Source organism: Ornithodoros turicata, chromosome 1, assembly GCF_037126465.1.
Source record: "Ornithodoros turicata isolate Travis chromosome 1, ASM3712646v1, whole genome shotgun sequence".
In the NCBI taxonomy this organism is placed as follows: Eukaryota; Metazoa; Arthropoda; class Arachnida; order Ixodida; family Argasidae; genus Ornithodoros; species Ornithodoros turicata.
In genome coordinates this window covers 205,764,219-205,790,802 of record NC_088201.1, presented here as the reverse complement: position 1 = coordinate 205,790,802, position 26,584 = coordinate 205,764,219, and the positions used below count along the sequence as shown (strand labels likewise).

Here is a 26,584-nt window from a genome sequence, read left to right as displayed (position 1 = left end):
AGACTTCTTTCTTTCATTCATGAACACGCACATTCAGCCAACGTAAATAGAGAGGGGATTCCGGAACATACATTGCTTTCTTCATGTTAAGAATGGGAGGCTTTTCAGTTTTTTGCACAATACCACAGAGGTCAGGACATGACCTGAATGAGGTGCTGGCAGGGATTATCTTCTCTTGCGTCACTGAGCACGGTGCTGTTGCGCTTTCGACTCTGTCGGAAAAGAAGGCACACGAGAGATCTGTTCCGAAGACGACTTTATTGTCCGATTAGGAGGTGCGATAGGAGGTGCCTTCTTGAAAATGGACCCAGGGTTTTTCCGTGCGCTGTTCCCGTTTCATTTTAACCTCGTCGAATAGAACAACTCTTCAGATCCGAAACGTTCTCGTCAGCAACATGACCTGCCTTGCAACAGCGTCACCGTGGCCTTCGTTGGACCAAATTTTCACGTTCCACGAGGCAAAAAGCAACGGCAATATAGTGTTTTTGTGCTTGCTTTGTAGACCGAAGACGAAATGTATAAGCACATCCAAGTCATCTTACTCCAACTTGAAAAAGCACGTAATGGTAAGCTTCATTTGATATTTTTGTTCAGCATGCATGCAGAGCGTTGACTGTATACTGCGTTGATTAGTTCTTAATGATAAAACATCGTTTTAACGTAAGTAGGCTAGAGTAATCGAGGCGAATCCGTAAAAAGGTATATCTCGTATAGTTGACGGAAGTTTTCGCAATTTCCTGTGTTTTCACTTGCTCACTTACGAGCTATTTACGATTTCCGAGCTATCAAAAACGCCATCGCTCTAGACCTCGTCTAAGACATGAAGGCTATACATTTCAAAGTCAACGAGCCGAAGACGAAATTGAAGTTCAATCATGTTAAGTTTGGTAGAAGTATTACAAACGACCATACGTGTATATGCACTTGATCCAATCTTATATACACTGGTGGTGCCGCTGGCTATATCAGAGCTGTATGTCCGCCTTCGAGGTGTCATGTTGCTCGGTGCACGGTAGGAATGCGATTAATTTTCACCACCTGGGGTTGTATTAATTGCACGTGTAGCCCGGTAGCTCAGTGGTAAGGTGTTGCATATTCCCGGCATTCGTGAATAGTTTTCGCTACAGTCACTATATATAGTGACTGTAGTTTTCGCCTTACTGTAACGGGACGCGGCTATAAATAAACCCGCTAAGAAGCATTTGTGCTCTCTCCACACAACAATACGGGAGCTCGGTTACTCACGAAGTTTCATATTTTACAGAGCATGCACGCATCGAAGATGAGTGTATTTGACGCAGCAGTAAATAAAAAGAGAAATGCAAGTGCCGAACCTAAGGACGAATCTCCACTCAAACAGCTGCGCATCGACGAACCTGGTATGGGCCAGCGGAAGATATGTCAAGACAAGATGAACGACCTTGTTGTGGACTTTGTAGTGAATGGAGCGCATACGTTCTCTGTAGTCCAGGAACCATCTTTTGTAAAAATGTTACAATATCTCGCGCCTACGCAGAAGGTTTTGACGAGAAGAATGCTCGTTAAAAAAATTGACGAGAAGTTTCTGGAGATGAAGTGTCGTCTACAAGACACCTTCCAGCACCTGAACTACGTAACTGTTACTGCAGATTGCTGGTCCTCCCACCACAGGTATAGACTCGCCTACAGCATATTGTTTCGTAGTGCACTTGTGTTTCGTTTGGATGATTTTCTAATACGTACTCTATCTATTCTAGGCACTTTCTTGGAGTTACCGCTCTTTGGCTTGAACCAGACAGTCTGGACAGAAAGATTGCGACCTTGGCATGCCGTCGAATGGTCGGCAGCGTCACTTATGACAAACTCGCACTAGAGATGAGCAACATTTTTGAGGAGTATGGCATCCAAGGCAAGGTGACTAAGGTCATCACTGACAACGGGTCCAACTTTATCAAAGCATTCCAGTAAGTTTCTTATCCCATACGCTCGTTCATTGACATCACCACTATGGACACCCATTTCGTTTTTTTTTTTTTTTTTCAGATGTTATGGAGGCAATGCTGAAGAAGCTGCAGATGAGCCCGACACATACCACAGAGACCTGTCCTCGCTTTTAGACGGGGAAGACTCCATGGTGTGCCTACCACCGCACCACCGTTGTGCCGCGCACACTTTAAACCTTATCGCAACCACAGATGCTGCACGAGCTAATATGGATCCCGAGTACTCCAAAGCGTCAACAAGTGTCTTCAAGAAATGTTCGGCAATTTGGAATAAGCAAGGACAGTCTGTACGTGCAGCCGACATTGTTAAAAGCTACTGTGGTATCTACTTAACACGACCTGTGGCGACGCGGTGGAACTCTTATCACGAAGCGCTCGAGTGTATTCTTCGATTAGTCAACGAGGGTAAAGACATCAATGGACTGTGCCGAGCCTTGAACGTCCCAGTGTTCCAACGAGGCGATGACTTCAAATTTATTGAAGAATACTGCACAGTAAGTACTCTCTCACAAGTATTTTATTCGTTGCATAGCAATTTCTCACGCCCCGAAATAAGCCGTGTACGTATCCCATTAGGTGATGAGCCCACTGTGTGCTGCACTGGATATTCTCCAGGGGGACAAGTACATATTCCTCGGATATCTCCTTCCGACCATAACAGTATTGATAAGAAGACTAGAATACGAGGGCATGAAGGGGCTCAAATTCTGCAGGCCTTTGGTGACTGCGGTCCTTGATGGGATTCAGAAACGGTACCTAAGTATATAATGCTGCAATGCAGCCCATTTTGGAAATGATGAACTGTCAAGAAAGGCAGTGCCGCGTTAAACGGATTGTGACGGCTCCCTGCAGGGTATACGCAACACTTCTGATATTAATGTATTAACCGCCGACCGTATATTCTCGCAGGTTTGGCCATCTGATGGAGGACAAAGAGCTCCTCCTCGCTGCAGCCGTCCTTCCCCGTTTTAAACTCTCGTGGTTGAAGGACGTGACTCAGCACGCGGCTGTCATGGATATGCTAAGAAGGGAGATCGCAAATAATTCTGCAGCGAAACCCCGCCACACCCCCGTCGTAGTCACGAGACCTCGTGCTGACGATTTTTTTGCGTTCGGCGACGCAGTAAGTGCCTCAGAATCCACAGCATGTACGGAAGACGACGAGCTCACGGAGTACCTGCGGATTCCTGAGGATTACGACATTTCGAAGATGAAAACTGATTTTCCTCGTGTACAGGGGCTCTTCCTGCGAGTAAATACCGCGGTGCCCTCAAGCGCATCAGTTGAACGGCTGTTCAGCACAGCGGCAGATGTGTTCACAAGAAAGCGCACAAAGCTCACGGATGTCAACTTTGAAAAACAATTGCTACTAAAATGCAACGCAACCTGATACAATGCAGAAAATAAAATGTGCGTGTTTTTATGTAGTCTGATTTCGAGCCGTCACTGTAACGGAAAAGTAACGTGAACGTAACTCGCTACTTCCAAGTAACGGGAACGAGTTCCTTTTAGTTCCTCAGTAACGGGTAACGTATTTAGTTACTTTTTTTGTCATGTAACGAGTAACGATAATCAGTTACATTTTTTCGGTAACGTGTACAAGTCTGGATATTGCACCTTTAGTAATGCTCTTCTTGCAACCTTTGCGTGATGGCAAACGGTGTTTTTACAACGATACACAATTTTTGAGCCAATTAAGGTGTGAAATGATTTACTGTGAAACTCCATGGCCCTTGACAACGCGGTCCGCCTGCGGTTGGGCCGTGTCTTTGAATGCGCGGCTCTAAAAACGGTCGTCGGGGGGCATTGTCGGGAGGGGGGGATTTTTTTTCCAAAAATCGCGTGAGGTCTTGAACAGGCAAACCTTAAAAATGAGGCTTCCAAGATTTGGCCCCAGCTCTAGTGCCTTCGAGAGAATGAAGGCAACGCCTTCCATTTGTTGCAGCACGGATGTGTCACTCCACTAACATCCACATTTTTGTAACAATCGTACTTACTGCAGTTTCGTGCATGAACTATTGCCTGATCATCCCCGTATGCCACTATGTCTGTATTGACAAACAAAATATAGAGATATTGTTTTGACTCGTCAAAATGCAAAGAAGCCGTCTGCCCCGTGTGCGGAACGTCGCAGCTTTGCAACGTTGTATGTATCACAATTGCTCTGCTGCGTGCTCGGTACGCTCTCCTCATTGTGTATTGTCTTCTTTATCCCAACCAACGCCGGATCTAGAACTGGGAGGTGGACAATCGACACGCCCCCCCCCCCTCTACCCCTAATCATTTGGTGCATTCCTGTTCCCACCTGTGCCAGGCGCTTCGACAAAGAACCCCCCTAAAAGGGAGAATCTGGATGCGACCCTGCTTACAACACAGATCACCTCACATATCTTGTGTGCAAATGTATGATCATGTTAAAATGAAGCCGAAAACTCCCTGCTTTTGCGCTGGGCTAGTTCAGAAGCACATACAGCGCCTTGCTCTGTAATGCCGGAAAACACCGCTGTTTTGCCTCTTGGCACTGCGGGGAAGCAGTGGAAGACATCACTTCCACATATTGAGTCCTGCGAAGTTTTCACTGTTATTGCTAGGGCTAGGTTTCTGATGGCCAATAGAGGTGTTCCGCTTGCTTTGACGTTCCGGAAGCTTGTGGAAAACCGTGTTTCCAACTTCGTGGTGTCAGCCCGTCCGTTCCGTCGCCGAGGAAGACACAGCAAGTGAAAAGTCCTAACAACAAACGAAGTTTCATTTCAGAACTTACAGTGCAGAACAGCCTCGATCCTCGCCAACAGAAGGAACGCTAGATCCCCCTGTGCCGTGTGCTTTTATCCGCTGAAAGTAACGATGAAAGATGAAAGTCATTGAAAAGGTTGACCAGCTGTCGGACTCGAACCCACATCTTCTGGATTACCGGTCCAGGGCTCCACCGTTCTTTATCCGCTCTTCTCTAACCCCGCCCTTCTTATCAGCTAAGCAGGAACATTCTAGCTGCCACTATCGGTGCCCCCACAAGATGTGATTGCTCTCTTCAGGATTCCCCCGTATCGCAGTGGCGGAGCAGAAATGGCCAGCAGGGAAATGCCGGTGCATCACGTTGCCCCGGGATTTCCCGTGACTGGAGTGGGAGACAGGGGGCGTGGTGTACGCTCCACTGTGCAAGTGTGACCGCGAAGGCAGAAAACACCGCTATAGGCTTTGAAGGCCTCTTCCCACATATAGCAGCGCGCTACTACAGCGCTACAAAACATCGCGCAAAAACAGAGCTCACTGTTATCGGACGGTTGACACTTGCAAAGCGGGTCTTGCGCTATAATTTCGTGGAAATTCGGTGGTCGTTTCCGGTCTCTCCCATCATGGCGCCTTCGGAGTTCGACAGCACGGGGACGAACGATAGATTTCGGATGACAGACTCGTCGGTTCCAAATTCCAATGCGGTAGCCGTGCCGTGAAATGCGGAAGCAAAACAACTTCACGTCTTCCGCGACGCCATCGCTCAAGGTCCTCCTCATTGGCCAACAGGAATGTAGGGATCATATTAGCGTTGCAAAAGTTGACACCAGCTCAACTCCGGCAAGCACTAATTTTTAGCGGTTTGGAGCAGTGCGAGGAAGAAAATATCGCGCTATTTTCTTGCGCTATATAGCAAATCGCTATATGTCGGAACAGGCCTTAAGCGTTACTTATAGCGCTATGGAGCGGACCGCGGCATGTGAGCATAGGCACTTTAGTCTTGTGGAATCTCTATATGACGAATCCTTCGAGCAGTCGAAGACGCCTCTCCGATCTCAGTCATGAGAGCGCTAACACGTTCCGCCGCTGTCTGACAGCCAAAATTACGGTAAGTTGTGGTAAAGATATATATTTTGATGGAACAAACCTTTCCTTAGTACTTCAATGCAGTCCTTGTGTGTCGTTACTTGTGTCCTCCTGTGTCCCTCTTTTACCCAGCGCTGAGGTTTTGTCGATTTTAAAGTAAAAAAAAAAAGTGGTAATGATAACTGGTGCATCTAGCACATATGGCTCGCAAGTTCATGTGGCGGCGCCAAGGCACAGCCACTCGATTACCCATGCGCCTAGAAGGTCTCGAACTATGTAGATTCAACCGAAATAATAAATGTGTTGGCGTTGTTCAGTTGTGAGTGGCGGCTGTGCTGTGCCTGTGACCTCTCCCACACGCCTTCAGTCAAACAGGCATCGTGTCGATTTATTTGCTCAAGTCACCTCTCACGCTATCGGTCACAAGAAGATGAGTGCTGCTTCGCCTTGTTCCTTCTGACATGACAGTGCAGACATGATGCAGTGCCGTTACCCTTCGCACACTGCAGTATTCACAGATGGGTCGACCAACTTACACTGCTCCACTGCTGCCTTTACAATTCCGACTATGCCGTCTTGCCACGCATACCGCCTCTCGCACCGCACCTCATCCACGTCTGCAGAGTTGCATGCCATTTTGTTCTCACTCAAGTACATTCCATCCGCCGCTATCACCAGCTGGGTGGTATACTGCGACTACAAGGCAGCTCTTCAGTGTATAGCGAACATAGGTATTCGTGGATCACTTGAGCCTGTGGTGGTGGACATACTGGAGAAACTAAGCTGTCTTGAGATCAGCGGGCACTCTATCTACTTCCAGTGGGGTTCCTGCACACTGTGGCATCCGCGCCAATGAAGAGGCTGACGAGGCTGCAGCAGCTGCGTATCATTCCCGACGTATGTAGTTAGATGTTTTTCTTTTTTTCTTTTTGGCGCAAGGGCCACTTAGGCCAAATCATTCGCGATCAAGCATGTGGTTTACCCTCCCCAAAGGCGACAGGCGAACCTTCCTAAATGATGTGGTGAGGCCTCTCGCACATGTGCAATGGTCTCGGGACGTTCCATCAAGAGTTCTGATGCGTGTAGTGGACCCTGACGTTGGCTTCACCATGCCTCCTCGTGTGCCTCGCCATTTTGCTTCGCTTTGCTTCGTCTTGGGGTTGCATTCACCCCCCATTTCAAGCATCTGATCGGCCGTTCCCACTCTTCCCGTTCCATGCTCTGCTCTCGCTGTGCTGTTTTGACGGATACCAAGCATGTGCTCCTCGACAGCCATCTTTACACCTCCCAAAGAGCAGCTCTACAGTGCCGCCTGCAGTCGATCACGGCCGCACCATTCACATTGGCTAAGCATTCTCGGCCCTTGGTCTAACCAGATCGACCATCGCCAAGCTCTTGAGTATTTAAACATTTTTATCTGGAACACTGGTCTCTTCTCTACCCTATGATCTGCCTGCGTACCTGTGTGCCGTGTGTGTGTTTTGTGTGCTGTGGTTTTGCCTACCGTTCTGATGTATTACTGACTCCACTGACTATCGACCCCATTTAACATCGTACATCACCAGGACTTATCTCATCCTGCCCCATTGTGCCTTGGGGCCCTCCGGCAGAGAAAACTCTCCGCCTACAGGCACTGAGTGGGCCTCGCTACATGTATCTAAGGCGTCTACTGCAAACTGATGCCACACTTCGGTGGTCTCCAATACAAGGACGCCCGTAGGAGTTCATTCTTGCTTTGTTGTGCCACCGTCCCATTTGCATTGTTCACATCATTGTGTTCTTATTGTGTCCATATTACTAATTGCGCAGATCATGAATGATGCTCGAGCCGGCCAGTGCTTCAGAGGGGAATGTTACGAACCGTTGAACTACGAGTCTGCGAAAAAGGGGCAGCGTAAGTGTTATGTTACGTTAATTTATATCATCTCACCGTATTGTGTCTCGGTGCGAAACAAAAATATTAAGTGGCCCGATGAATCGTCACACACGAAGACTTTCAAAAATATAAGTCACTAACGAAGAATGAAACACGGGACTCGGAAGGGTTAGGTGAAGTTTTAGTGAAGAGAGGCTGAATTAGTGACAACAATAATGCTAAAATACTACGATCTTCATCCACAGCCGTGCTGGAAATGTCAGGACATCCACGGCAGCGATGGTTCAGGCCAACTCTTTTTGTTTTCGGAGCTGGGTGGCTTGATCTCCACATCACTGCTTTTTTACAGTGTTGTACCCGCTACCACAACGAAGTAACGAAATACCGCTACCCGCTACTCCGAAAAAAAAGTAGCGCAATACTAGCGTCGCTACAAATTCGAAAAAGTAACGCGATACCCTTTACCGCTACCAAATAAAAGTAACCTAAATACTATGCCGCTAGTTTTACGTTGCCGTGCCGTTCTTTATGAAAGCCATAATGTAGGCATCTCCCTGGCAAACGTGTCTAAAGGCAGTGCAATATTTATTGATGTTGACGTTCACATTGATCTTGACGTTGAGATGATGCGCATTTAAGACGTAATGTAATGCACATAGCGCATATGTGCATTTAATAATGTTCCCGTCAGAATGTTTCCATCACAGGACCGTTTTTCTGCAACATATGTGTTTTTTTCGAGATATCCGGGAATCCAAACTTTTTCCGTCTGCTTACTGTCGACGCATTGATCAGTTTTGCCTGTAGCCATGACAAGGAATGGCAATGTCAAGGTTTTGTCACGCTTTCGCCATGGCAAACGCCACCAAGTACAGTGGACAATCTTCTGAGTGTTGTTGGCATACCACGCCAAAGTTTGAATTAGGAGTTGCTGTTGCTGCCTAATACACTCTTCACTTCTTCACACTCTTCTTCTTACGTTCTTCAAGCCACACGACGGCTTCTTTTACAAAGCGTTTGACGTTACGAAAAACAACATTTAATATGCTTATTCTGGGAGTATGAGTTCCTCAGGAAGAATATACCCGTGGGAGATTACCTCGTAAATGTAGCATTCTTATAATAAGTAAATAAATAAATAAATAAAAGTCTTATAACATTTTCCTAAACGTGTCAACCGCTATAAATAATTGTCTTCAAGTTAATCGCTCGTGTACCGTCACCAAGCAAGTGTATAAAGCACGTTGGTGTACACTGACTGCTGAATATATTACTTCTTCGTTTGGTGTGCTTCACATATCTATAATTGAACATACTATAGTGTGTTTTAGTGCATCGTACGTTATCGCCCTTGCATGCGTAAGCGATAGCGTGGCAGTTGTGCGCAATGCGCAAAGCTCTGTTTATGTCTTGCGCGTGCACAGAACCACCAGCGCTATCCCTTGCGTACGCAAAGGCGATAGCGTACGATATACTAAAACTCACTACCATCGTGTCCGAAATGCTTCACCTGCAGCGCCTGAAGCAAAGTTGGCAGTACGTTTGGAGTGCGCCGACTTTGGTGATATCACGTTGTGTTTCCCATATATTCTTGCTAGCCTGCTATGAACAGGCTCACTCTAGTTGTCCAAGTGACTGTATGACAAAGCTAGCTTCGTAGCCCATATTATCCGGTAAGTTATACGTACCTGGTTGCGCTTCAGAAATATGACCTAAAAATGCACACAATAACGCAAAATAAACCTCTATATATTCGATTGCGCTTAGCGTATGAGAGTTACTGAAACTGACTATGATCATCACATTAGTCTCCCTCTTTAAGAATTTATTAAAAGGAATATTCTGCTTCGCCGCTACCATTTTATATGAGTTCCACGTCTACCCTACCATGAGAAGTAGTGGTCCACCGCTACCCGTATTTGTAGCGGAAATACTTTTTTGTTACCATTCTCAAATGTAGCGAGATCCCTACTCCGCTACTGAAAAAAAGGAGCGAATGCGGTAGTGGCACTACTAGCAGCGCCACTGTGTGCAACACTGCTTTTTTATGAGTGTTTTGAGAGTCATATAGCCACGGTCCTCATGCCGCATTACAATGCCTGGGGACCACTGTGATGTGACTGCCTCGAACGTCTCTATGACGACCACTAAGCTTGATAAGTTTCTTTTTATTTTTTATTCACGTACCCTAAATACCTACGGCAGAATTACGTAGGGGGGATGCACAACTGATACAGACAAAATATTCCTCACACTACTTACTATGGTTTGTATGTCTTGGTGATATCAACAAGTATGTTTAAAGGTAAGCTCCCAGGAAAATTCGATGTCACAGATCACAACAACAGCGAGCAGGCACAAATGTTGGTGTCTATTGAGTGTACCTCCAAAATAGTTTGGAATAGTTAAAATACCCTGCGGTTACGGAGAAACACATCTTTTGGTTTGCCGTCCGATTGTCCGCTCAAACCAGTAACATCACGGCCAGCTTTCGCTTTGGCTCTTCTTGGCTCGTTGACCTGCTCGCGGTTTCGCAATCGCCAGGAATCGTCATGCTGAAAGCGAAATCGAGGGTCACCCACACATACAAGCAGCACGAGAACTGTTCTCTTCGTCTAAATTTCAGTTTTCCTTCGACTGGTCCGTACACTCAATTTCGTGTAATGTGTCATATAGAGCACTAGAAAAAACTTGTTTTTCTGATGCTCTAGTGTCATCTCGTGAGATGTGCGCTGTGAGAGAATTGTGAGAATGCCGTGGTCCTCCGGTGATACGAAACCAGTGGTCGAGTGCTCTGAACTTACCAAGGCAACGGTCGTGTGTGCTCGAACCATTTTGCATCAGAATGATACGAGGTCATCCACCTGACGGTCGACTGGACCCGAAAAGTCGCTGAAAAGGGATGTGGCATGTGGTCGTTTGATGGCGACAAAGAGGATAGCACCAAAGGATCTAATTTGCAGGCAAGTGTCCGCATGAACTGCACTGTGGCTTGCACACAATACGAACATGTAAACGAGAAAGATGTGATTGCTGAGCCCTATAGTCAGCGTTTGTATGTAAAACAACCCCCAACAACAGCGAACGTCCGTCGAATGTACATGATAGATCCGAATGTCTACAGTCCCTAGCGTACATCCGGCGGACGTTCTTTTAAGCGGAGGGTCCGCCCAAATCGCTATGTGCTGCCCAGTGCGCGATATGGCGCGCGGGGAACGTCGGGACAGCATCTATCATGCACGTCTGGGACAAAAAGTAGAAAAGTGCGGCCGGTATAGGCGTAGCAATAAATGAAGCTCAAATGTGTCATTTACGATTGAAAACAAAGTGTCGTTTTCAGGCTTAATTTGATAGAACGTCGCCGTTGCAATTATCTGACGGCGTAATTTGAATCCGAACGCCTAGATGACGTGAGCAGCCTCCAACAGCTCTCCATAAAGCCCATAGTTCGAGATAATTAACACAACACTGGGCACATGAGGAATGACAGTGCAACGCTGTAGAAATTATGCAATTCCAGTCGGCCAATCAGGAGCCTTAACTTTGGCTGATGTTCGGCCGGTTCTGGCTACCAACGACTTGTACCGGATTTCACGCCTACCACCGTTACCCGATATTCAAAATAACTGAGGCTTCTTTTGGCTAAAAATATTTATTTGACACAAAGCAATGATTAAAAGATCTGATACATTACATACGCTGCGTTGCTGACACACAGTAACCAAGTTCGAACCTGAAACAAACCAACACACCGTTCATTTCTTAATACCGAGGCAGTTTTATGAGTGCGTACCATTTTATGATGAGTATCTTGTGTAGCTGCTTGTAGATATTCCGCGGACGTCCATAGGAGTGCAATGTGTTGTTGGGGATGCAGTTTCACAGAGAAGCTGGTTGCGAAATTACCTGAGTTTGATGGAGCCTGAGCCTGCGCACGGAGAAGACGAAACAGTCACATCGGCTGAAATCAGCAAGAAATTGAGGGTTCCTCCTTTGAGACGCGTTGCGTCGGTCTTCACTTCTGTGTCATCACGCTCAGCCTTTTCCCCACTCTGGAACAGCCCGGTACCCCACTTACTTGGCAGCATTGTTTCTCTCTAAAAGCCGGGTTGTGTCTGTGGGTGCTGTGTGTTCAAATTGTAATGTAAGGTTACCACGTGCCACAAATTCCACTGTGTTCGAGTCCGACGAAGTTGACTCCAGCAACCAGCAGGCCTTCAAAGGGTGCTCGAGTACCTCGAACGGCAAGGGATGACAGTCAGCATGCTCAACACCGATAGGCACAATTAAGCTCATGCATCTGTGAATGCCGCTTTAACGTGCTGCACGTTGCAAGAGGTAATTTAATTTTCATTTTATTTCATTTATTGTTCCACAAGCGGTACAGGGGGCGGCCAAAAAGCAACACGTGCTGCTTGTCAAGGGCACGGCCCCAGTAAACACTCGGGGCAGCAGAGACACAGCATACACTCGGAAAAGAAAAAGAGAAAATGAATTACATAACATTATAATATCAAAAATTACATATAACTATTGGATGTAACAAAGTACCAATTTAAACTGACAGAATACTGATAATACAGGGATGCACAGTAATAAGACAGTGGTAAGCCACATTTCCTTTTCCGTGCACAACGTCACAACACACATGTGCAGTCCAGCTGCACATGTTGTTCGACAACAGATTTCCTGTTAGAACTAGTACATTTGGCGGCAAGGTTTGCTGCTAACATTATTGATCACGTTTATAGCTTAAATGTGTAGATGCTTTTGGCACATTTTTTAGCAATGTTAGCCTTAACCGGTATAATTATACTACTCTGCTTCTCTTTGCTCGGGCCTCAGGGAAAAGATACGTGCAGCTGCATTGGTGAAGCAACATCCGGTGCTACACAAATGGTGCCACAGCACTGCAAAGCATCTCTAGTGGTGCGCATGGACAAGCAATGGTAATGGGAAGTTGTTCCTGGTAAAGGTGTGCACTACAAGTTTCCTTCTTCCTCAATGCTGTTTCAAGGTAATGTATCTAAGATATATGAGAGCACTACTTCTCCCTCATATGTGTGCCACATGTTGTGTCTACTCAAGAGAATTCCATGCGAGGCGGGAAAACTATTGAAATATGAAACTGCATTGTTCCTTTTGTGTTTAGACACTCAAGGCCGCTACTTTTCATGTTAGGCTGAGTCCAGGAGCTTCCGGGAGCTGTGCTCAATCTCTATGTGCGGTGGCTGTTCATGGGACCCTGACCAGAAGCAAGAGGCTACACAAGCTCGCCACAAGAGATACAGTGAATGAATCACTAAAACACTGAGAACTCTGCAGAGCATGAACTGCAAGTGGACAACAGAAGGGCTTCAATGAACATGTATAAGCAGTCATTATAAATATGACATTTCGTTTCCGGCACCTCATTTGCCATTACCCGGTGGCGTCTCTAGAAGAGTAGGAATGGGGAAACAAACACAAATTTCCTGTGCACACGGTAAACGGTACTCCATGTTCCTTAGCCATTTGAACAATATGCAGTGGCAGTGAAAGAATAAGGGGATTGGGACACTTTTATAGAGATGGTTTGCTATATCATAGGTGCACATTTCCCACACCATAATACAGATAAAAACAATTATTTTTGTTAGGTGTCATACTTCGCGCCAAAAAAACCTCGAACAGATGCCACAGACCTCAGAGCTATAACCAAATTCCTGTGGTAGCCGTTAAGGCTGTGACATGTGAGCGTCAGAGCTCTTCTTTGATCGCCATTGTCATTGCGTGGCGCAGGCATTCTTAACGGCCACACGCCACGAGCTTGTTGTTCTTCCATTATCTGTTGTCATGTTCGTCCTGCTGATCATCAAAATGTATGTCTGTTTATTTGTATTCATTTTCGAGTGGATTCATCATTGTTAATTAAATGCTGGTAATATTTTCTATCGCCGTATCCGAATCTTTGAGTTAGGCAAGAACTTCCAACGACTGTTTGAACGATGTCACGTCGACCATCCCTTCTTGGTCCCAGTTCATGCCTCACATGGCGCAGTCGAGAGGATTCGGCATGCTAAATTTCGCAAGCACATCACTTCCTTTGATCATCGTCCTGGTATACTGTTTCACTATTCTGCGAGATCAGGTTTGAATCTTTCTGTACTATGGTACACAGCGCCTTGGGAGCCTTTTCCTCTTCAACGAATGGAAAGCCCAAAACTCTTGAAGCTTCTTTTGCGTCCCTCACAGCAACTATTTGACGAGTGCGCATCACGTGAGTTGATCTTGCCTGGAAATGCTGAACCTTGTCACGCAGCCATGCTCATCCTGGAAGATGACGAAAAGAAGGCTCATGGACGCGATAGCGATAGCGACAGCTACCATTCGTCACAGGAGGATGGTGAAAGTCATGACCAGACCAAGACTACAGTCAACAAAACAGGACAACAAAAAACAATTACGAAGACTACAGCTCGTGGCTCTGCTCCAGTCACCTTAGATCAGTTGGCTGAGTTGTTTAAACAGTTAGTTTCCAATCCTCACAGGATAGTCACTACTCCAGATCTTTCCCAAACGTTGAAGTTATTTTCCGGTAGATCCAGTGACGAGTTTCGTGCCTGGCTAGCCTTGATTGAAGTACTACGTATTCAGTACAGCTGAGATCAATCAAACAGTCTTAGCCATTGCCAGGAGTAAACTTCGCGGCGCGGCGGAATATTGGGATTCTGAGTCTGGCAGGGATTGCTGCACGTGGACGAGCTGAGTTTAGTCATTTAAGGAACTGTTCGGGTACGACGCTGACCTTCCAAATTGGACTCAGGATTGCGAAGCTCGGACGAAAAAACCGGAAGAGACTATCACCGAATATATCCATGCGAAGATCTTATCCAAATGTCCTTATCAACTCAGAGAGCGCGACAAGGTCCGCTAAATCTGCAAGGGCGTTCAGAGCGAGGCCACAAGGACACGCCTCATGTCTTATTATCTTTCAACAAAATGCGACAGCCTCGAGTTAGTGAAGCCTGCACTGCAAATCGAGCACAGACAGTACATCACAGAGCTTCACAGAGCCTACAGAGCTCACAGACTCCACCAAAGTTGGCGTCATCAAGGAGCCAAGCCGAGGACATACAAAGACGGCGACAACCAACGCAAGGTGTCATCTATCACTAAGTCTAAGTATCCATCGCAGGAATCCGGTGAGAAGAGCTGTTCTGATACCACAAACATAAGACACACCACAAGGGTGACACTAAGCACCACGATAAAGACAAGAAGCACAGATACGCTGCTGCTTTAAATCCTGACCTACAGTCCAGCCATTCTGTAAGGCCCGTCATTCAAGTTTTCGTGAATAACAAACCGGTCGAAGCTTTCGCGAACACAGGTGCCGATATTTCTATCTTGACATAGCACGGAGCCGAACTCTGGGGCAGCCGCATAACACCGTGGAAGAATGAGGCCATGATAGCCATCAATACTGAATCTATGCCTTTCGGTGAAGCCACCATCGAAGTAACTGTTGCGGATAAAACGATATATCTCCAAGTTGCCATTGTTAAAGACATTATTTGTCCTTTCTCATTTGGCAGCAATTGGCCTCCGCCAATCTTGGAACTACCGTGTGGCCGGATGGTCACGTCACAATCCACTCTCCTTCAAGCCTCATTTTCCTGGTTAAAGGTCCCGTCTTGAAACCGCCACAAACATCTTCATTACCAGGTGATGAACATCAGCCAGTACGTGAAACGGTGTGTCACCCCATCACGAAAATTTCTCAGACTCCTCCAATGAACCAAGGCCATCAAGTAAATCACGGACACATCAACGGTATCGTTCAACATCAACAATCCATCAGCAGTGTAGCATCACCGCCAGGTGAATGCAGTCCATCGCCGCTTGCGAAGTATCCATTTCCTTTTCTTCCTGGGACCAACATTATGGCATCCCAGGACAAGGTCATCCCTTACTTCATACCGGATCTTTCGGCAACATCCTCTCACATCCAGACAGTTCAGTGTGTTTTGGAAAGTGCATGTGTAAGTGTTACTAACAATCAACGCAAAAACGACCGTTATACAGCCTCTCCAGAGGTATGTGAGCAACTTACTCCTTCACTACCGCATAACGATCATGACGACCTCTTGCTGTTAATGCCCTCTGCTACTAATTCTGTTCAAGCCAGCGATATCGTTCCCCGTGATAGGGTTGTGCGAGAAAGAGGTGCTAGACATGAAGAAGTTATCTCGACAACCAGAGCAAAAAGCAAAAAAGCAAAGTAACATCTTACATGAATGAGAGTCAAGTCAAAAGACCTCCATGACACTATTCTAAACCGCAGTAAAGTTTCCTCTAAGCAGAAACACGACATAGGTTTTCGCCCCAAAACCGAGCATTGCATCGGTCTATCCGACAACATTCCTGTTCGTATTAAGTCATATCGTTATCCATGGAACGACATGCAATTTATCAAGGAGGAGATAGATAACTGGCTTAAGCTGGGTCTTGTTCGGAGGTCTAAGTCCCTATACGCTTCACCTGTTTTCGTTGTTGACCAACCCTTACATCTGTCAACACCACGATGGCTTGTCGTTGATTACCGTAAACTAAATGGAAAAACAATAAAGCGAGCGTATAGCATGCCTCGTATTGACGATACTGTCGACAGACTAGGAAAAGGTAAACATTATTCCACCATGCACATAAAAAAGGGATACCTTAACATCAAAATACGCGAACCTGACCAGCATGAGACTGCTTTCGTTACTCCAGATAGTCTCTACGAATCTTTTCGAATGCCGCTTGGTCCAAGTGGCGCACCTGCGACATGGCAAGCGGATATGGACGAAGCATTTGATTCACTGAAATGGAAAGATGTTGTCATCATCTGTCTCGACGGTATTTCCATTTACACGTCCGCAATAGACGAACACCTAGATGCCCTCGACGAGTCTATGTCCATATTGGAAAAATATGGCTTTAAAAATGACATAAACAAGTGTCATTTCATTCACACGCAGATCAAATTCTTGGGCTACAGTGTGTCTCATGAAGGTAAAATCCCAGATCCTGAGAGGTCAGCCGCGGTGGACAAATACCCCGACACACTCAATACTCTTCATGATGTCAAGAAATTCCTTGGTTTTACGTCCTACTTCCATAAGTTCATTAGAGGGTTTGCGGAGATTGCACGGCCACTCTCTCTTCTTTTACGCGATAGGCAACAATCAAAGGGTGTCGGAACAACTAATATCACTGCTGAATGGACATCCCATCATACTGAAGCCGTCCGTAAACTGTAGTCTATGTTGAGGTCTCCTCCCATCTTGGCTCGTTTTGACCGGGATAGAGAGACTCACGTGTACGTTGACGCTTCTGCAAAACATCTTGGAGAGTTCATCTCCCAAAAGCATGACGGCAAAGAGTATGTTGTCGAATATGCAAGCAAAGCCACAAATGCAACAGAGGAAAAAAAAAAATTCAACAAATATGTTAGAATGCATCGCTCGTTATTGGGCACTTACAGAAAAATTTCGTGCCTACGTCTATGGAATTGCCATTGTTCACGTCTGGACAGACAACTACAGTGTGTCCTTAATGACCAATACTCAACATATTAACCGAAAGTTCCCTCCTATGGTTCTTGACCTGCAGGAACTTCCTCTCAAAATACACCACCACTCCGGGAAAAGTAACGTTGTCGCTGACGCACTTTCTCGGATCCCTGAACCGGTTGTTGCTTACCTGATCGTGTCAGCTGATAATTCACATATTTCTAGTCAGCAACAATCAGATCCTTCACTGCTGGAAATATTACAAGTGCTGAGGAATCCCGATATTTCCTCTCGTAAGGCAGAAAAAATCCGAAGCACTTTCTTCCTGTCAAATGGCATTCTGTGCCATAAAAGTCGTGACACTCGTGGATTCACAAAGACAAGAATTGTAATTCCAGAGTCACTCAGGAAAACTGTTCTAACGAAATCCCATGACGAGCGTGGTCATGAATAAGTTTAAGACGAAAAGTAGCATCTCAAGTAAATACTGGTGGTCATCCATTGACAATAACGTCAAAGACTACGTTCAAGGATGCAACACTTGTCAGGAGTTCAACTCAAGGACATCACGACCTATTGGATTTTTACACCCAAGAGCGATTCCTACACGACATTTTACTACTGTCTCCCTTGATCATATTGGTCCATTTCCTGAAGGTGCAAATGGAAACAAGTACATTATTATAGGTGTTGATCATACCAGACGTGTTGTCGTGAGTCAGGCTGTGAAATCTAAAGCAACGTCAAGCATTATTGGCTTCCTTAATGAGAAGGTCAATAATGTGTTTGGTATTCCCATCACTACGATTTCTGACCAAGGTACATGATTTGTAAGCCAGAACATGCATAAATTCTTGAATACAACAGGAATCGAACACAAGACTTCATGTCCCTACTTCAATCAAGCCAACGGTCTTGTGGAAAGACAAGTAGAGACTTTAAAAACTACCATACCATACCATACCATACTACTACCATAAAGAAGTATTGTTTCGACAACCCATCTAAGTGAGACAAACAACTTCCAACATTAACGCATCGAGACAAAGTTCAACAGGTTATTCTCCGCATTTTCTGCTTTTCGGGTTTGAGCCCCGTCTTCAGAACGAAATAGAAATCGGCACTGTTATTTTAGACATATCTCGGCTTAGATCCATTGAAATGTTTCACGAAATAAGGCAAGAAGCTCGGGATAACCTACAGAGCTCCGTATCGTCACAGAAAAAAACGTTACGACCGTGGCCGTAAGCCATCTCAGTTTTCCACAGGCGACTTCGTTTGGATCGAATCCAATTCTGCACAGCCCTTTGATCCTAAATATAACGACAAAGTTTACAAAGTGCTCTCCACTCATCCGCACGACGTATGCTCTCTCGAGAGTCTGGATGATGGAACAAATAAAACTGTACACGTCACTCAAATGAAGATGTTTAAACAACAACCAGACAAGGATCCTGACATTTCCTACCTCGACACAATTAATGGTGGGACCCACGTTCCGTCAGAATCTGAAGATGCTTCATCACAATATACTACAAGGTACGGACGTATTACTAAACGAATAGTACCTTTACACGAGTATGACCTTGCCATAAGGCATTCCTCTTAAAATGAAACTTTTTTGTTGTAACGTCGTTACACTTTCCGTTGGGGCGCCTTGGAGAGTGTCCTTCATTTGATGGACAAAGGAGACGCTTTTCTCCGACAACTTGAAATTCTCAGAAGTAGTTGAAATTATAGTGCGTAGATTTTTGCCTTTGTTTCATATTTATTACTAGGATACTTCCAAATCTCTCTTTTTTTTTTCAAGTCTTTCTGGGTTTTACATTCCTCCTAACTTTTTGCTTCTTGGTTAATCTTTTTCACAGCGACAGAACCACACTCCTACACACATTTCTATCTAGCACATCTGTTGACCCCTCTCGATTTTGGCAAATCCTTTTTCTTTCACTTTATCTTCTGGTTACCATGCGTCACTCATGTTCGTTACAAGTGTTCAGTACAAGTCTTCAGATGCAAGTCTAGTTACAAGTGTCAGTTATCCTCGCTATGTACAACCTGTAGATCTTTCACCTTTCACTTGTCCTTTGTGTCATGCTATGTTCCTCAACCAACAATGTTTTACGTAAATCATGAGATTTGATCTTTCTACAGCATGTGGATGGAATCACCATGTGTTGCTTAAAGGTCAGCTACGCCGATTTCCCGATGTGTTGAAACGGTTGTGATATTCAGAACGAGCACATCCAACTGCCTCCGAAACGCACCTTCGTTTCTCAATTTTGTCTTTCTATTACGAAAATTAATTCATCAAAGAAACCAAAACAAGCCATGGGCGCAGCCATTTTTGTGACGTAGATGGGATAAACCTGCTCCATCTACGTAGATAGAGAATCGTGCGTCTGATTGGATGAAAGCTGAGGCTTTCTCTGACTTCCCTGGCGTCTTCTCCCGTTTGCGAGGAAATCCAGTTATGGCCGCCGGTTACGATGAGCGTTTCGTCCGAGGTAATCCCGAGAACTATTGAACGATGGAAACAACAACCGCGAACTCACCTCAACATCATTTTCGGCGTGAAATTATGATTATGTGCTCGAGAACTTCGCAGTTCAACCGTTCAGCTGCCATTCACGTCAACCCGTTTGCTGCTTTTACTACAAGTGCAGGAATGGCAGCGATTGAGCAACAACGTGAGACTTGGTGATTGTTTGAGCATATACATGCAGAGGACTGGTCTTCAAAGAAAGAAGGCCGTATTTCTGCCCATGCACATCGTGCTTGTTACACGAGATACATATATTGTGCAGCATCATAGCGCGACAGCAATGAACGACGTAGGAATGTATCGTGACCACTCGAACTGCACTCGTTGAACCATTCGTGGGTTATATGAAAGTGCTCAATAGAGTTGCCCCGCACAAAAAGTGTTGGATGTAGTTTTGTAGTGTGTTGTTTATCTCGTAGAGCGCATCGCGGCATGTAGGTCGAGAGCCCTTATACGTATTTTTTGCATGTTTACTTGAGTGTGCGCATTGTTCTATACCACACAGGCCATATTTCATTCATAATAGTTTCGCAAAGAAACACGTACGAGTCGATCTCATATTGCTTTTGAGTTAGGCATAGTGTCTTCAGATCAGGGTATGTGTATCCGGTTTGCTGGGCCCAACAGATGTTATTAAGGGTAGTGCAACATTTCCCACTTCTTGAACCATGCTAACGTTGCCAGAATAAGGAACATTACACTGTGCTGTGTATTCCACACTCAGTTGTCTCGCGACGTAAACCCCCAATTATTATATTGGGTACTCCACATGTTCAACCAGTCAGCACTTCCCATATCTTATTTTTTTTAAACATGTGCTTCAAATTCCACAACTGCCACTCAAGTAACTTTGCCACCAAATTAGTCAGTGACAAAAGGTATATGTACTTTATCACAAATTTAATAACCTTGGTGGAAATGGTTGATGGTGTCCTCTGCCTTGTACGGTGCACTTCATAGCAAAATACACAATAGTCCAAATGTTTTCCTTGTCCACAAATGCCCTGTCAAAGCTGAAAGACTCTTATCAAAATGGGGAAGGGGGCTTGCTTGTCCAGAGAAACAAATATGAAACTGCAGTGCTCAACGTAAATAACTGCATGCTCAGCAACTAAGGCTGGTGATGCCGAAGACCTAATATTTCTAGGTTAAAAGGAACAAAGGAGAAAAGACCACTGCGGCGTATTAATGTTGTTTCAAAAGTATAACACCACAGAATTTGTGAGAGTCAGTTGGTGTATTTAGTTATGTTGGTCACCTCGTGCACCAATTTTTAATAAGATTCAAATGCGTTGCTACCAACCAGGACCTAAGCCTGACCTATGATCTAATAATAATAATAATAGTATCTATCTATGACCTATATGGACCCTCACCACTAGTTTGGTCCAGGTTTCACACGTGGCTTCTAGTGAAGTTCGAAGCTGCTTTGTAGAGCTTGGAGACTTGCAGAGTACAGAATTTTTTATTTATATTTTCCATAGAACATGTAAAAAACAATGTGCTGTACCAACTGTATTCAAAGAAATACAAATATACTTTGTTTTAGCTATGTGCATATTAGCAGATTACAGGTAACCAATGACACACAATGGGCGTCAAGGGTGAGAACACAAGAATACTACCACTGCAGGCACTGTCCTGAAATTCTAAGTCACCATTTGTCAGAAAGCAATGACACCGCACAGCCTAAGGATCATATTTAGCTCCTTCCATTATTCTTTTTATTGACAGCATGTTGGCTGCCATCCAGTCCATGAAAGTGACCCTTATCGTTGAAAGAACGGTTCAACAGCAAGCGAGCTGGTGATAGTGTCCATGATGGCGAAACCTGAAGAGGAGATACAAGAAGGGACATAAACGCGCTATGTTTAGACATTTTGTATGTCCCTTCCTATCCCTCGTCTCAGGGTTTTTCGCTATGGACCTTCATGATGTTTCCTTCCGGAAACTTGACATATTTTTATGTAGAATTGTGAAGGTACAGCTAGGCGCTGTTAGCAAATCACACAGTACTTTTCTTGAAACAAGAATCCATAGAAGGTACACAATCATCTTCAGCATTGCACACATCTATGGGACATGTTAATCACTTTGGAATGTCACAAACAGGTCATGGAGGCCGGCACATGATTAGTGGTGTTGAACAGACAACTATTTGTCATATTTTAGGCACAAAAAGCAGTTTTGGCACCTGCATGTTGAGACAGATGTACCTCTACATACTTTGCCATGACACAAATATATGAAGCAACAAATGTACTCTCTAGTTCATTATGGTTATTAGTCAACACTGCCAAGAATGTGGGAACGCAGTCTTTTACCACCTACACTCTTCAAAATGACCTTCACACACGACACATTGTAGGTCAACGAGACTCCAGAATGATGTCCTCTCCCTCCCCATTAGCTGAAAACATTTTTCTATAACCTTGCATAAGGGGAAGTTAGTACAAGAAACACACACATTCCTTTTTTGAGCAAATTAGTATTCAGAGCATTACCATACTGTGGTAGGCCTGCAGTGCATTACGTGGTACAGCACACACTGTAAAAAATTTCACCGTAGAACATGTCCCCCATTCTAATGACAGTCTTCTCTAGCTTTTCGAACTGCCACTTCCCATAGTGCTTTATGGTATGACACAATATTTCTAAATCTTTACTGTAGTTTACTGGTTGTAGCAGAAAAGATACATCACTGTTCTTCATCACAGGACGCAAGCCATAAGTGCTATACGGAAACAGTACATGCTGCTCTCTACCTGTTGTTCGTGTTTGGACATGGTATGGTGCATGCAGGGTAAATTCCATGGTTAAAATATCCAAACGTGAACAACTGTTAGATTACATGATGTAGAATGCTCTATAGTACAGTAAAACCTCCAAAGTCTGACACTTCCCTACCTCGGACAACTCCCCATGATTTCATTGCACGGGCAGGCTCCCACTGAAACTACATGGGGACGAAATTCTCTATGTCGGACACCTGCCTATCTTGGAAGTAGGATAGGGTTTTCCCTGCAAAGTCGGACTTAACCCTGGCCAAATTACCTCAATATCGGCCCCTCTTTGCACCAAAAAGACCCAAAATGAGCCAGTGGCCTTGACTTTTGCCCCTTTTTTCCCTATACTGGTCACAGCATTTTGTTGCTTTAGTTTTTAGAGTCCAAAAACAAGTGCTGTCAGTCTACATTGTAATTCTTTATGTGAGCACTTGTCTTCAGTTTGTCTAGAGCCTTTGAACGAGCACTGCACCAAAGCTATCAGAAGTGGGCTGACGCTTCAGAGACAAGTCCTTGCTGCTCGAAAAGCTCCAGAGGTAATGCCATTGAGTAGAATCTGAACGGAATTGAATATACTAAAATCAGTAATAATTATCAGTGAAGAGTGGGTAGAGGTACCACTACCAGGCACCACCACCAGGTACCACTATAAGGACCTTAAATTGAAGAAGGGGGACATTTCTCACAGCTGTGATCTCTTCCATTTTTTTGTTGCCGTCATATTCTGTAACTCGGACACCTCTATAAGTAGGAGACGCTTCGGCTGCACCGCGGGTGTCCAACATAGGAAGGTTTCACTGTATTTGTGTTCCGTGTCATGTGACCACAAACAATATATGCTTTTGCTCATGCTGCACAGCACAGGCGAATTGAGCTGCATGTGAGGATAATAACATGAAACCCGAGGCGCGGAGGAAAAGGCATGACTTTACGGTCTCTGGGTCAGTTGTTTCATGTTGTAATTGCGTACCAGCTGGCCTGTACCTGAGAATAGGTTTGATGCATTGTACACGCACCATACACATGCAGTATGTGGTGTGTTGTGATAGTAATGCCACTGCCAATTGAAGAATAATGCTCCAGGTGGATTGTTTCGGTACAATCTTGAACTATGCATACCAAGGGGTAGGGCGTCTGCGTGACAGGTTTACCTGGAAGTAAGAATGTAAATGTTAGCTGAAGTCATTGAATAATTAACATTATCAATATACTGCTGCAGATGATAAGAACAATAGCACACATGATGCTCCGATATGTCCTGCAGGAATGTCTCTGTACTCACAATATTAGTACAGCAGCTACAGAAAGGCATAAAACAAGTTTTTGTATACATGATCCACTTGTATGCAACACAAGCTTCTGCTGCACTGCCAGAACACCACGGCGGACAGATTTACCTTACTTTACGGTTTCATGAACTTCGGGTAATTAACATGGGGTATACGAGTTCCACCTTCACTTACCTTTTCCAAACGCGCAATGTTCACCGAGAACCTCAATCTTGGGGTGGTGTTGCAAAAAAAATTGAGGATGCGGTTACATTATAACAGTGGTACACAGGAAAAAGAACTCGGGGTGTTGTGGGGGACCTGGATCGATCTTTGGGCACAACCAAGTGTACAATTTTGGAAGGGTTAGTACATCCTGAAATGACCGCATTGCCTCAGACCCCACTACTGGAATAATGCACCTCTCTTTTACGGTAAGAGTTTGTGTCAATCCAAGTTGCACTTGCATGATGTTCTCATCCAGGTACACATTATCGGTGAAATGCGAGGAGCATACACGGACAGCATGAACACTCCTTGCTTTATCTGGATACCCGCTAATGATGTAGCCGCTTCCAACTTTTGCTTCGTCTGGGGTCTGCCTGTAGCTGTACCCTAGGCGTGCGAAATCAAACATTGAGGCTTTCGAAGGAAGCTTTCCTGGAGTCAGGAACGCTGCGTCGGTTTCCAAACGACATCTCACGCGAAGGATGCAAACGTAGAGATTTTCCCGATTCACAAAGAGTATCCGCTTCACTAGAAAGTGTCACATGTGAATACGGGCGACGTGCAGGAAGAAAACAAAGCTGCCCCAGACTTGGCGGCAGACGACAGCGTCGTTCACCGCGGATTAGCCAGATTCCACCTTGCGTCACGCGATGTTGTTGGCACTGGCGCTTTCGAGGATGAAAACGAAACCGAATCTTTTAAATTCGATTCCTCATCACCCGGGCGGTTTTGGAAAAAGTAGCGGGCGGTTTTGGTAGTGTACCGAACACATTGGTATTGGATTCGTAACCATGGTTCCGGATGCGACAGTCCCTTTAAATGTACTCTGAAAGCGCTGCCACCTCAGGCATGGTTGCTCTAAGCTAGCGAGCAATAGCAAGGGTATACGAACACAAGAAGTCGAGCACAAGTGATGGAATGCACTTGATTAATCAGAAAATGAAATGTCTCAGTACCAGGTGTCACTGTTCCGTCAACAAAAACAGATCAACTTTGAAGGGGCGTCTGGTTGGCACTGGTGACAGCCTTCAGCTTGGAACCCAGACGGTAGTTGAGACGTGGAGTGCAAGCTTTTTGGTTGTGCCAGCATGCCTGCGAAATCATTTAACAAATAAGGCAATTCCAAATCTGTACTGAGAATACACCCGCTGGGGCGTAATCTCTAAAGGATGAAGCAGTAACCGACAGATAGCGTATTTTTCTCTTCTACGTGATGCAATTTGCACCGCATGACTGACTTGTCTAACACATTACGCGTCTTACCGTTATCTGCTGCCTAGTCCTGCCCCTGCAATCTCCTGCTGCAGATAAGGTTGGAACAGCATCCAGGACGAGACATCTTCGGCTTCTTGTGAAACAAGTTGCGCATTGCTTCCGTAACATTCGTATGAGCCAGATGAACAGATCAAATCGCTCCTTTCGAAGGTGGCACCCAGTCGGAGTTGTAACCGATTGTTGCAGTCAATAGACTTCTCTTTCGCCTTTCGGAAAATTGTGGTTTGAAACATTGGAACTGCATGCTGAAGTGTTCTTGCAGACGGGAGCAAAACGCTTACACATTCTCGGCACGCAGCACAGAACACGAATCACACCAGGAAGTCTGTACTGGCCTAGCAAATGCTTTGCAGTCGAAGGAAGCAAAACTCACGTTCCTCGTGGGTTTAGTGAAGTCCAGAAATATACTGGCTTCCTAATAGCGAACTGTTTATCACTTCCCCAATGTGAATCTGCGCAGCAGACGGCTCGGCAGAAGAAACTGGCCGGCTTGGCGGAAGAAACCAAGCCAAAAGTCATGCCAAGCCGGAGCGCGGGCAGACCACGAATGTGTCGTCGACACAGGGTTTGCGGGCCACAAGACGGGATGTCAGTGCAACTAAAAATTCACTTTTTCGGAAAACCGCGAGGAGTTTGGGATAACTATTTTGCATACATAATCAGTGTTCCCTTATGAACACATCGTGTGAGTACCATTCCATTCTGTAACACTCGAAAATCGGCGTAGCTGAGCTTTAAATCCAGGTTATTCTACCCTTCAGGGCAAAAGTCTTTGCATGGTTCTGCCAAGGGCCCTGGCATGAACCATGTCACCTTTTGTGTTTTGTATCCTGATCCAGAGCAACCCCGATGAAACTTGATTTATTTTTATGTTCTGTAAAAGAATGTCGAAAATGAGGACATTTTCAATTGTTGATAGAGATGGGCGTGTGAGCGTCAGAGCTCTTCTTTGATCGTCATTGTCACTGCGTGGCGCGGGTATTCTTAACGCACACGCCACGAGCTTGTTCTACCATCATCTCTTCTGCCATCGTCTGTTGTCATGTTCGTCCTGCTCATCATAAAATTTTATGTATGTTTATTTGTATTCATCTTCAAGTGGATTCATCATTGTTAATTAAATGCTGGTAATATTTTCTATCGCCGTATCCGAATCTTTGAGTTAGGCAAGAACTTCCAACGACTGTTTGAACGCTGTCACGTCGGCGATCCCTTCTTGGTCCCAGTTCATGCCTCAAAGACATTAGAACTACAGGGGTTTCGCTATTC

At 45.2% G+C, this 26,584-nt stretch overlaps 1 protein-coding gene across 1 annotated transcript in view; it reads left to right on the top strand.

Moving 5' to 3' along the window:
• Positions 1-26,584, top strand: part of LOC135375742 (uncharacterized) — a 185,656-nt gene that overhangs the window by 85,843 nt on the left and 73,229 nt on the right. The window contains exon 4 of the mRNA XM_064608397.1: positions 7,608-7,692. Coding sequence (XP_064464467.1) covers positions 7,608-7,692 — 85 coding nt within the window. The remainder of the gene's footprint in view (positions 1-7,607; positions 7,693-26,584) is intronic.